The sequence below is a fragment of the Brachionichthys hirsutus genome, chromosome 1 (assembly GCF_040956055.1).
Source record: "Brachionichthys hirsutus isolate HB-005 chromosome 1, CSIRO-AGI_Bhir_v1, whole genome shotgun sequence".
In the NCBI taxonomy this organism is placed as follows: Eukaryota; Metazoa; Chordata; class Actinopteri; order Lophiiformes; family Brachionichthyidae; genus Brachionichthys; species Brachionichthys hirsutus.
The window spans coordinates 12,134,384-12,146,614 of NC_090897.1; the positions used below are offsets into that span (position 1 = coordinate 12,134,384).

At 43.2% G+C, this 12,231-nt stretch overlaps 1 protein-coding gene across 1 annotated transcript in view; it reads right to left on the reverse strand.

Moving 5' to 3' along the window:
* fbn1 (fibrillin 1) overlaps positions 1–12,231 on the reverse strand; it is a 53,923-nt gene that overhangs the window by 16,245 nt on the left and 25,447 nt on the right. Inside the window, exons 28-40 of the mRNA XM_068740160.1 lie at positions 11,078–11,203; positions 9,427–9,552; positions 9,207–9,329; positions 8,463–8,588; positions 7,962–8,087; positions 5,151–5,273; positions 4,659–4,781; positions 4,429–4,554; positions 2,494–2,616; positions 2,136–2,258; positions 1,866–2,033; positions 634–702; positions 422–547 (exon numbers count right to left, since the gene is read on the reverse strand). Of these exons, the coding sequence (XP_068596261.1) occupies positions 422–547; positions 634–702; positions 1,866–2,033; positions 2,136–2,258; positions 2,494–2,616; positions 4,429–4,554; positions 4,659–4,781; positions 5,151–5,273; positions 7,962–8,087; positions 8,463–8,588; positions 9,207–9,329; positions 9,427–9,552; positions 11,078–11,203 (1,608 nt within the window). The remainder of the gene's footprint in view (positions 1–421; positions 548–633; positions 703–1,865; positions 2,034–2,135; positions 2,259–2,493; positions 2,617–4,428; positions 4,555–4,658; positions 4,782–5,150; positions 5,274–7,961; positions 8,088–8,462; positions 8,589–9,206; positions 9,330–9,426; positions 9,553–11,077; positions 11,204–12,231) is intronic.

Consider the following 12,231-nt stretch of genomic DNA (forward strand, 5'->3'; position numbering starts at 1 on the left):
CTGATCCTGTTTCTCTTTTCCAAACACAGTTCTCATGTATCTCTTTTTGTCCCCAATCTTTCCTCCCTTCGACTCTCCCTCTGTCCCCCCTCCCGCTTCGGCCTATCGACAGGAGACTCGTGGAGAGGGCTGCCCCCGCATTAGAGGCTCGCTCCTCTGGACACGATTAGGCGCTCGGCTGTCTCGTCATCCTGACTGAGCTTCGAATGGTTAGCAACAGACGGGAACAAGATCAGAGACACACTGAGCTATGAGCTGTCTGTGGGAATAAAAGGTCTAAGTGCTTCTCCCTCTCTCCCCATGTGTCCTCAATGATCGAAGGCTGGACTCAATTTTCCTTCCCACCGAAACATCCCAGGGCAAGAGCTAGGGATGAGCGTGTGTCCCCCCGTGTGCTTGCGTGGCTGCATGTGTCTGATACCTTCACAGACTCTCGTTTCCGTGTTGAGGGCGTAGCCTCTCGGACATGCACACTGGAAGCTGCCGAATGTATTGATGCACTGTCCTCCCTGGCACAATCCTGGCAACTCCTGGCATTCATTGATGTCTGCAGGGAAAGGAAGGAATAACTCGACGGCATTGGGGTTGCATGCGTGTGTTAGCTATGTGAATATCTGCGCGTTCCTATCAGACCTTCCAAGATGACGGTGATGGGATTGGGTCTGAAGCCCTCTCCTCCAGGACACAGGGTCTTGTACTCGGCTGTAACACAGACAACAACACAAAACCACATTAAGCAACAGTAACGGCGCAACACACAAACCGCAATCAAGGCTGATTCTTTGCAGGATCCGGCAGTAATGGTTGGCGGAGCAGCTAACTTACACTTGTCCAGGATTTTGGCAGAACTAGCTCAGTCTGGGAACCGGAGGGTGGCTGGTTCAAGACCACTGCATACCACAGTATGAAGCGTGGACTAAAAGCTGGAGAGGTGTCAGTTCATCTGTTTAAGCGCCCTTGTGCAAAAAAAACCCAGATCCCTAACTGTTTCCAGGGCGCCACAACCTACACCGCACCAAATTAATCCATGTTCTCTTTCCAGATTTGCATGTCTGTAAGGCCCTTAATGCATGTCTGCACTTCATGGTTATATGTCTGTGTAAAAATACTATTAATAATGTTTTTTTTTAAATATATTCTTCTTCTGCACATTATCCATCCATTTGGTCTTTTACAATTGCCAGGAAAAAGTCAATAGGATGGTAAATATCTGAGCGATCTGACAAGGATAGGACAATAGACCTCACTAACATTAAACATTACTTATTGTACCCATTTTCCACAAGTTAATGCAGTTCCCAGACACTTATATGAAATATCTGTCTCAAACAGCTCTATCACTAAAGCCTCTGAAAACAAAAATGAAATTAAGTGTCATCCATGCATGTGCACACACATCTTGTGCACGTTCTAACAGTGTGACATCACACTGACAAAGACGCATTAAGTAGGTGATTACAGAACTACGCAAACTACGCAGGATTGACTGGATGGTTTATTTAGCTGTTTTTGGCTTGATAATGACCCAAACCCTCCATAATAGCGTACAAACATGGGAAAAGTGAGTTTTTCATAATATGGGACCTTTAAGAGTTTCATTAAAATATGCCTCTTATTTTTATTTTCTTCCTTGTTAGTTAACATTTAATCTTCAGGGGGGTTCTTTCATAATTTTTCACGAGATAACGTAACAATAGTGAGAAAAGTGAATATTTGCTGCATATTGATAGTAACAATATCCAAATAATGTAGAAAACAAATCTTTTTGTGCATTTACTCCAGTGGGCCATTCATCTGAAATCTATTAAAATATAAAAATAAACATCCATAATGCACACAGTCTTGATTAGAATGGTTTGACTCACTTAAGTTGCCAAAAGGGCATGATTCACATGGATTTCCCCAGCCCTGGCCCTGCGAGCAGCAGCATGATGCCTTGGACACACCAACTCCTATCTCATTGGAGCAGACCAAGCTCTCTGAAGCATCTCCTCGGGAGCGAACATCCAGGTAGCAACTTCCAGAGCGAGTGTCTGCAGGTGTTCAGGTAAACAGGTGAGTTTATCCCTGCTTCAGAACGCTAAGAGGTAAGACTGAACATCAACCATGTGCACAGAGAACTTGTTAAGTCTCACCTACACAGCCCACCCGGGTGGGGTTGAGTTCAAAGTCTTCTGGGCAGATACAGTGGTAGCTTCCGGGTATGTTGACACACACCCCATTGATACAGATTGTTGGGTCTGCACACTCATTGACGTCTGAGAAAAAAATACAAAGCAATAGTCTATAAATTGTCTTTGTCTTCATAAAGATCATCGATTGGTGAAACAGCAGGGAGACGCAGCAAAGTTTTATTCTGGGGAAATGAAAGCTGTTCATTTGCTTTAATTGGCTTTTGCCACATTCTTTTTACACAAATTTCCTCAGCACATTGGAGTATATAAAGAGCATCGCTGGGGCAGGCAGCTGGGCTGATGCATTGACTGCCCTTACCTGTGCAGTTGCCTCCGCTCCGGTCCAGTTCATAGCCAATGTTGCATTCACATCTAAAAAGTCCTGGGATATTCCTGCATCGTCCATTAACACAGATGTCATCAAAGGTGCATTCATCTATGTCTGTAAAAGAATGAAGGAACGTGAGAATGATAGAATGAATGGGGGGGGGGGGGGGGGGGGGGGGCAGGCAACCCAGCTGTGTGGGATTAGTGGGTTATGGGATCATGGTGGAAAATTGGCAGCCGGCAATAGGAAGTGAAGGCCGCTCACCTCTGCAAAAGAATGACAGTTCTGGGACAAAAAATGCCCAGACATATCCAGACACACACACACACCCTCTCTCTCTCTACGAGAGCAGCAGCCAGGGTTATGGATTTGAGCTCTTCCACATCATTAGACTCTGCACAAATCACTACTGTCCAATCCTCCCTAAATTCAGACAGGAAGGATTGGACAGGTTATTTCAAGATGTTTGACACATCAGCAAAATGAGGTCAGTCTGCTCATTCAGTTGAATCCAGCAATGCCTTATCACTGGGAGCATGAGTTAAACCGTCATAAATGCACTCACATTTTGACCCTACGGTAGCTCAACTCGGTATTTTGACAAGATCCCTCAGAAATCAAGAGTCCACATGCAATCTTGCACCACCCTCGTATGGTATTCCCCCTTCGTACATTCGATTAAAATGGCTTTAAAATTATTTACTATCCTGTCGATACCTGGAAAAGCAAACCTGGGTCAGTAGGATAGCGTCAAGGGTTGAGATCTGGGGATATCATCTCCTTTAGAGGGAGTAACAGCAGCTATTTTGAGAACACAGTCTTTAAGCTTTACTGAAATTTCAATGACAGTTGTTTATTTTTCCAGAATATTCAGTATGTTCAAAGAACTACTTGAATTTTTTTTTCATGAGGGTAATGTTAATAACATTAGCCTGAGGTTTCCTGTTCGCCATTTAGGCAATAATTTGATTTTTTTCTTCTTTTTTTTGAGGAATATTTGAAACATTTCTACCCTAAATTTCCTGCTGGTTGCTTTTCAGACAAACCTCCCTGAAGAAAACATTCTGAAAAAATTCTACAAACCACATAAAGTAACTTTAAAAAAAACAAACAAATTGTTACATTCCCTTGAGGTTTGCTGCTGGAATCTTGGAAACATTTTTCGCAATAATGGTCTCAATTTTTACCACATGTATCAATTTATTTATTTATTTTACATTTCAAAGTGTCACGACTACAATATTGGGAAAGTGAACTGCGGTGTAAGAACTTTCTCACCATTTCATATATTTTAAATTTTATTACATTATTAATTTAGAAATGTCCCCACAGCTTTTAGTCAAGGAAAAACAACGAAATAAATGTTTGATGGACTTGTGTTTTAATTTCTCCATGACATTTAATTATTTCCCACCAGAGAAGTAAATAAGTCAGCCAAAAAAGATAAAACACACACAAACACATACATATGTATCATAAGCCATGTTATGTTTTGATCTAAATTTGATCATCGGCTCATGCTCTCTGTTCTCGGTGGACGACAAGGGTGTTTTTGTTCTGCAAAATCTTTAGGCAGCATTCCCACAACCTTCCTGGTCACAAGAATACAATAACCTTCCTGTCTTTGTTGTACAAGGACAAATAAATTACTTTGACCCATGATCCATTGCTGTTAACAGCCCCTTCAAAAACCAAAGCCACACAGGTCCTAAGTCTATTGTGTATTTCGCATTTCCAAAATACTGTGTCATGAGTTCCGTTTAAAGTCACCATCTGTTCAGTTGGGTTGTGTCTCCATACAGGGAAAACAAACAGCTGCTCACCAGAATAATACCGGACTTTTTGGGAATACCCAACATGGTTCGAGCACCGATTCAGCGATTCAGCGACACTGGAAGCAGGATAGTCAGCGTTGTGTTGTCTTACCCTCACAGGCCTTGCCATCAGGAGTGGGGATGAAGCCCATGTCACATTCACAGCGGAATCCTCCTGGCATGTTCAGACAGTGGCCACTGTCACACAGGTTACTGTTGTCAGCGCACTCATCGCTGTCTGCAGTGGCGACCACACACACACACACACACACACACACACACAATCCGTGAAATAAATGCATCCGTTTGCCTTTCAAAAAGCCAATTTTTCTTGTGTGTGACCTGAGCAGTAGAATCCATCTCCAGAGAATCCGTCCTTGCACGAACATCTGTATGAGCCCATGGTGTTGTGACAGTCAGCATTGTTGTTGCACATGTGTGTCCCATTCAAACACTCATCAAGGTCTGCAACACAACAATATCCAACGCAATCACTGACAAGCAGGTGGAATCTAACTTCAGCAGTTGGCCTCATTGTAAACAAAAACCCTCGAACACAACACAAATGCATTGTTGCACCTCGCGAATCTTTTTGAGTTCTGTGACCATTAGCAACGATACATCTTATAAACACTGGCTTCATATGGTGCATACCATAGATTATTTATTGGAATTATTTTTAGATAGGGATTTATATTAATATATTGAAAAGACATTGCAGAAATTAAATTTTTTGGGGGATCATTTATGCATCATTATATGCAGATTCTCTTTTCTCTGTCAATGCACCAATCGAGCAGCCATTTTTACCTGTGGTGACATCATTGACCTTACCTGTGCATTTGAGGCCATCGCCAAGCCACCCTGGAGCACAGTTGCATTTGAAGCTGCCAGCTGTGTTGGTGCAGGTCGCATGCCTGTCACAGTTATGAGCTCCAATCTCACATTCATTGATATCTGGGAAGCAGGAACACAAACTGGTAAACAAAATGAGGAACCATGTATTGAACAAATCATTCCAGACTGCTCTTGGCATTCTGGAGAGCAGCAGGAGACGACAGAAGAACGTCTTCATGGGTCACTGTTTTCATCCATAGAGAGCTGCGTTTGAGAGGAAAAGGCACAGAAACATTCTCCTGGTCGCTGATACTAAGAGCTTTCCTGCAGGAGTTTAATGAGCAGAACCAGGTTCTGGTCTTTCATGGTGGAAATGTCTAGAGAGCTATAAAACACACTAGGAAGGCCTTGCTCTGTATGAGCAACATTTTCTGAGGTTTTTCCAGGTGATGGTTTTCCTGGACACCCACCCAGTCTCTTAGATACGGCGCCTTTCTCATGGAGCTTTCATAACAGCCCTCTTGTAATGCTCTTGTCTGGCGTTCACACCAACCAATGTGTTAGATTTTGCAAATTCAATCTTTTCAAAATGTAATTTCTTTAAAAAATGCAATGTGGTCATATTGCAACTCTATAAATAAACGTCCCTTTATGGCAAAATCATTATAATTACATTTGAACTTTGCCAATCAATAAAATGTTGATGTGCTCAGTAGCTGGAATAATGTGGCAATAAAAGCACCTCTATTTATCGACTAAATCGCTGTATGCTGAACCACAAGCTAATAAAACAAGAACAATTACTAGTAAGAATTAAAGTGGTTATTGTTAAATGACTGGGCCTGCAGCTCTGGCAGTTCTGATGTTCAACTGTGCAGGATAATGGAAAAAGCCCACAACGATGACGACTGCTAATTAGAGTTTAAAAAAAACCACGCTGTGAAACCAGTGAGCAACACGATGCCTGACCCCTGGGCTTTGGGTCTGAGCCTTTTAAGCTTTGCTAGCATGTGCACATTCATAAACATCAAGGGCATCCATGCATCACACTTGATCAAGATCAGCCAATGAGGGACGCTCTTCTCTGCATCGACCTATGTGCGGGTAGTAATTAAACACACTGTCAATTACAGATCAGTGCTGCAGGTTTACAGTCTTCCTGAGGAGACGGAACAGTGTATTTACACTTCACTGGATGACGGGGTTAATATGAGGGCTGGCGGCAAAGACATCTCCGTGGATTACAGACGGAATCAAAGATCGTTTCCCCCCCACAAAGACTTTGATGACAAGGGAGGCACAACAAACACGCACATCCATCGACGCACTCGTGTGGAAACCCGAGATACAAACATGCGAGGAGCTTGTCTGCGGTCGCAGGGGGCTGAGAGTTAATGTTGGACAGACAGAGGGAAAGTTCATACAAGACTGAGCAGAACCAGTTAAAGTGAGGCAATGTGGCCACAAGATTAGCATCAACAGTGTAAGATAATTGTAATTAAAATGTGGAGTCACAAGCTTATTAAACCAAGTAACTTTACATAATGATATAGTTTAACAATATCGACACTAGAAGCCATACAAGACAAGTGAATGTAGAAGTGAAACTCCTGAGCCCTTTCAACTGATTTGTTTTCCGAGTTATCTCAACTTAATCTCAAATTGTTTGACTATTTTGTCATTTAGCTATGATAAAGTCAACACACGTCATCCTACGCCCTGATCTTTAAAGCCGAGACACTCCCTGTCTCGTAAACTCCACCAGTGCGGCTCCACCCAGTCCAAACCTTTCGATACACAAGCAAAGAGTGTGAAAGTGTACATATAAATACTCACACCCTGCCCTTGAGTTCTCAGTGTCGTGGAAAAAAGTAAAGTGGGGAATCATTTTTGTGGGAGATTCATCACCAGCTGGATCGGATTTGGGCTAGAAGGCACCACGCACTGATTAGCGCTCACACGCACGAAGGCCGATGTGGCAGGGAGTTCATTACGCATTTTGCTTCTCAACGTATTTGAAAGGGATCGAATCCCAAAAAAGTAGATGGCTTTGTTCACATAGTAACTATAAGAAGAAACACTGCCTGTCTGAGAGGAATTAGCTGCTTGATTCCCCGGCATTCTGGGATTGGGATTCCAAACGTGTGACTCAGACCCTGCTCCTTTACTTAAAAAAAAAAAGCAGGGTTTCTAGAATAAGCAGGAGCGTTGGACTACTTCAGACCAACGTGCTCATTCGCCTCTGAAAGAAGAAGGGCTGCTGTTGAATGTGTGTCTGACTAATTTAGGATCAGAGAGCCGGGGACGGAGAAGATCACTGGCCCAACTGTCAGCTAACCCCTGATCTCAATCTATTAAGTGGATGCATAAATTAGACCCAACTCTGGGCAGTCAAGGAGTGATTCCAAACTAGCGAAAGCCCGTTCCACCCAATGGGCTTCGTATTTATGTCTTCTGGAGCTGCTTTGGGCGATTTCGTGCAGCAGAACCCTTCCAACCATCACGTAATGTTTAAATGATGCTAATGAAAGAGTAGCAAAGGAATAAACAATGGTGCAATGTGATGCCCGCATCTGACACATGATAGCGGTCTCGCTGCTGCTGCTGCCAGTGCATGCGAGCCTGCGCGGTTTGCCAGACGTCCAGCATCGTCATCGCTCATCAATTTCTTTCACTTCTCCTCCTAAATCCGCAGCAGCCATCTACTGGCTCACCGTCCTCGCACTCCCGTCTGTGTTCTCGCACGATAGGACGCTCTGTCGTGGGTAGCAACGCTCATGTGTGTGTGTGTGTGTTTATTCAGCTCACCTGTGCAGCCTGTGGTTCCCTTCCGCACAGAGTATCCCAGGTCACAGTGACAAATGAAGGAGCCCTTAGTGTTCTCACAGTTCCCGTTTAGACAGATGTTGGGGTTGAGCTCACACTCGTTCACATCTAGACAGGGAGGAGAAAAAGATGAAAAATGGAAAGAAGGTTTGATAGGATTTCATCATAAACTGTATTAAAGACATAAAAAAAGTGTTCATTTTAATTAATACAGCAATAATAGAGCAGGTGTTTGTGCAGATCCATTTAGGGGACTGCATATCATGGATGTCAGGCTTTTTTGTCTCAGTGGAAACAACTGTCCTCCCTGCTGAAACAGGCCGACACAACAACGACGACGGTCTTATAAATAAACAAAAACAACATTTCTTTCTGTTCCGTCACACAGTCTAACAGATGCGAGTCATCAGTCTCGTGGCTTGTATTACGGTTAGCCTTCTGCGTTGTCAGTATGTCAGCGACGGTGGTTTAGTGAGGCATCACCGAGGCAAGTCTTCATGTCCTCAGATGACATGAAGCCATCGAAGCACAGACACTGGTATGTGCCGGGGGTGTTGGTGCACTGTCCTCCATCACAGACGTCTGGGCTTTCCTCACACTCATCAATATCTGAGGAGTGATGACACAGAGGCAGAAAGGTGGATGGACCAAGAGCAAAATGGGAGGACACGATGTGTAGCAGACAGGATCAACTGTTCTTCATAAACCAGGCAGCAGATTTCATATTTGGCTTCAAGCATCCTTCCTAAACAGGCAAGCACAGTGTTCATTTACTTCTTCACCCATAATGAAGCCTTTTCAGGACAAACTGTGTGAAAAAACACTTTTGAGTGTTTCTTTAAGAATCAAATATTTCATGGATAACAAGCATGCTATTACACAGAGCATCCATTAAATTCAATATTCTACTGAATGCCCGGGGTCTCTCGTTTGTGTTTGTGAAGGTTTTTGAAATTGAAATGCTAAGAAAAGCACCAATATATACTGCAATATTTTTTTTTACATGGGATTAGAGTACAGTGTGGATAGTTGTGGGTACACACAGAACCCAATTTATTTCAAATATCTGTACCCCTATGAAAAGGGGTACAGATAAACTAGCATGCTAGCGTGACTAGCAAGTGTCGATTGATTTGCACCAATGGATCATGCTTTGGTATAGCAGCAAATAAGGATTTTCAATTTCAGAAAATAACAGGTGAACTATGAGAAAATGAAGTTACGTACCGGTGCAGCTCCTCAGATCAGGCATCAGGGCGTATCCACTGTGGCAGCTGCATTCATAGCTGCCCTCTGAGTTGGTGCAGAAAGTCTCACAGCCTCCATTCTCTATGGTGCACTCATCAATGTCTGTGAGGCAGATGAGAGGAGCACACTGTCAGAAAGCGTTCAGCCTTTAGGTCGCCTCAGTGCAAACCGAATGGATGTCTTTGACTTGCATACGCACCGACACAGCCCAGCCTGTCCACGGTGGATTTGTATCCCGTGTCACAGCTGCACTGGTAGCGGCCAATCATGTTGATGCATTGACCATTCCTGCACAGTCTGTCGCTTAACTCGCATTCATTGATGTCTGCGAGAGAACAAAGCAAGGTTAAAAAGAAAATGCACAATTTACATGAAATAATATCCGCAAAAGGCTTAAAAAGCTGAAGGCGCCAGAAACATGTTTGAAATTCAAATCAGGATCTCGTGAATGGAATCAGAGACCAGCCATTTTTGGTAAAATCTGAGACTTTAATTTTCTGTCGTCAATCAAATGCTTGTTTGCGTAAACTCTGAAGTGAATATTTGGGTTTAAAATCATCAACTGGTCACCTGAATGTTCCATTTAAAACTGTGATGGATGTTTCCTGATGAATTCAATATCAACAGGCAATAAATATATTTGCATGGCTCTCAGCTCCATGTAATATGACATTGAACTTCAGAACTTGCTTGTTATCATAAGAATTTTAGCACTTCAAGATGTTCCTTCTGAGATAATGAAGACTATTATCTCAGAGGAGATGCGGAGGGTAGTTTCCAGCTACGCCTTCATTCGTTTTATTGCTTTGGGTGGTAATAAAGAAAATAAACGAGCTTTAGGGGAAGTGATTGAGCATTAGGTCACTGGCTAACTCCTGCATTAGCTCATGGGACAGGCAATCAATGACAGACTACAGCAAGAATGGCGCTCTCTTCCTGTCAACCAGGTGCTAATAACCAGGGACTGAGGGTCATTTAGTGACTCTGTCAATGATCCGATGAGACACAGATACAAATGAGGGTTAAATCTAAATGACACTGCACCCTTAACGCAGAGATTCCAGGATGAAAGCTCAAAGTTACAAATATGACAAACAGGACAAAATATCATTAAAAAAGATAATATTTCAGACCTAATTGCATACAGTATCAAAACCATCCATCCGTCTTCTTGGAGATGAGGCAATCACAATCATCTAGTCTACAGCCACTTTCCCACTTTGCGGGTCGCAGGATTGCTGGAGCCTAGCCTAGCTGGCTACAGGCAAAAGGCAGGGTGCACCTTGGATGAGACGGCAGCTCATCGCAGGTCCACATGGAAGACAAACAGTCACTCACGCAGACACTGATCACTTCATCCAAACTGCTTGCTTTCGGAGGAAGAAATCCATGCAGACACAAGGAGAAAATAGAATCTCCGGACAGAAATAAATCAAACCTGGAACCTTCTTGCTCGGAGGCAACAGCAAAACCCACTGCGCCACCGTGCCGCCATGCATTAAACCTACAAGAATATAAAAAAGTCCCTTGCCGCTTCCCGTTAATTCTCTTGTGACTAAAACCCTCCGTCAGTTCTTGTTTCTTTTTATCTTTTCTTAGTACACAAGTCAACAAACACACTGGTTTGAAGTTCATCCAACCCAAACTATAATCTAAAGATTCCCTGTCCTTTAAACTGTCTTCTACGCGAGATTATCTCAAGTCTCATTCTGTCGTTTCACCGTTTGCCTTTCATCTTTCACGACGACAGAGAAGAAGCTTTAAGCAGCACAGTTTATTTAAAGACTGGACAAGAAACACAAAACAGTTCAGAAAAGAAGAGTTTGTTCGATGTCAACCTCCTCGCTCACCGAGACACGCCGAACCATCCGGTGCGATTTCATGTCCATCGGGGCAGTCGCACAGGAAGCTGCCCTCCGTGTTCAGGCACTCGCCTCCACGGCACAGCAGAGGATTCCTTTCACACTCATCGATGTCTGACGATGGAAGAACACACACATGTAAAGTACACACGCGGTCACGGGAACAGAACATGAAGAGATCCGTCTGCAGATATCAGTCTTGTCTCTCATCGGTTCTCGGCGGAGCCCACCGATCATCAGATTGTGCGTCTGGTTGTTTTGTGAGGTCTGACTGTCTGTGAGATATTTACAGTTGAAAATGACCCTTTCTTAAACTCTGGTGAAAAACGCAGGCAGCGGCTTGGAGTCACTTGTCATTTTATTTCGTCCAATAACCATGTCAGCCACTTACGATTGTGACCCAGCTCAGATCATTTCCATCCCTGCTATATATTTGTCTCACCAATGTGGGTCTAAGCGGCAGCTTTAGGCCAACAAATGTATTGAGACTTTCCCTTTAGTGCAGGGGTCCCCAAACCTTTTTCCTGTGAGGGCCACATAACGTTTTTCTTCTCTGATGGATGGCCGGGGTCAGTTTGTACAGGAAAAGTGTGACGATGGCGGGGGTGCCTAAACATTTATTGTTTTCCAGACAGCCACCAAATAACCCTTTCTTCATAGAAAAAAAGTCAGGAAATAAATAATAACACTATTAATAAAATAAATAATAACCAAATAACCCTTTCTGGGTTCGTCACAGAAAAAAAGTCCATGGAACATTAACTTTCTGGTCGTATGTGATCATCATTAAAATTGTCCCAAACGAAAGGAAGAATGCTTTTGTTCATAATATTAATATATTCTCCACTATCAATATTATTTTTAGGAAACAAAAGATTAAATGAATGACCCCTCTTAATTGCACCCCATACCATTATAAGCATTATCACAAAGTGCAGAGGCGAAGAACGTCCTCCCTCAGCAATGCTACCAATGATACTGCTTCGTTTCAGGGGAGGAGTATTGTTCAGGGGGCCGGGCCGTAGTTTGGGGACCCCTGCTTTAGTGAATAAGCTTTCCCCAAGAATTTAATGAAATGGTCTCAAAGACAGAAACACAAAAGAAATAGATCATTAAATATCTTTACAGATGTTCAATCATTG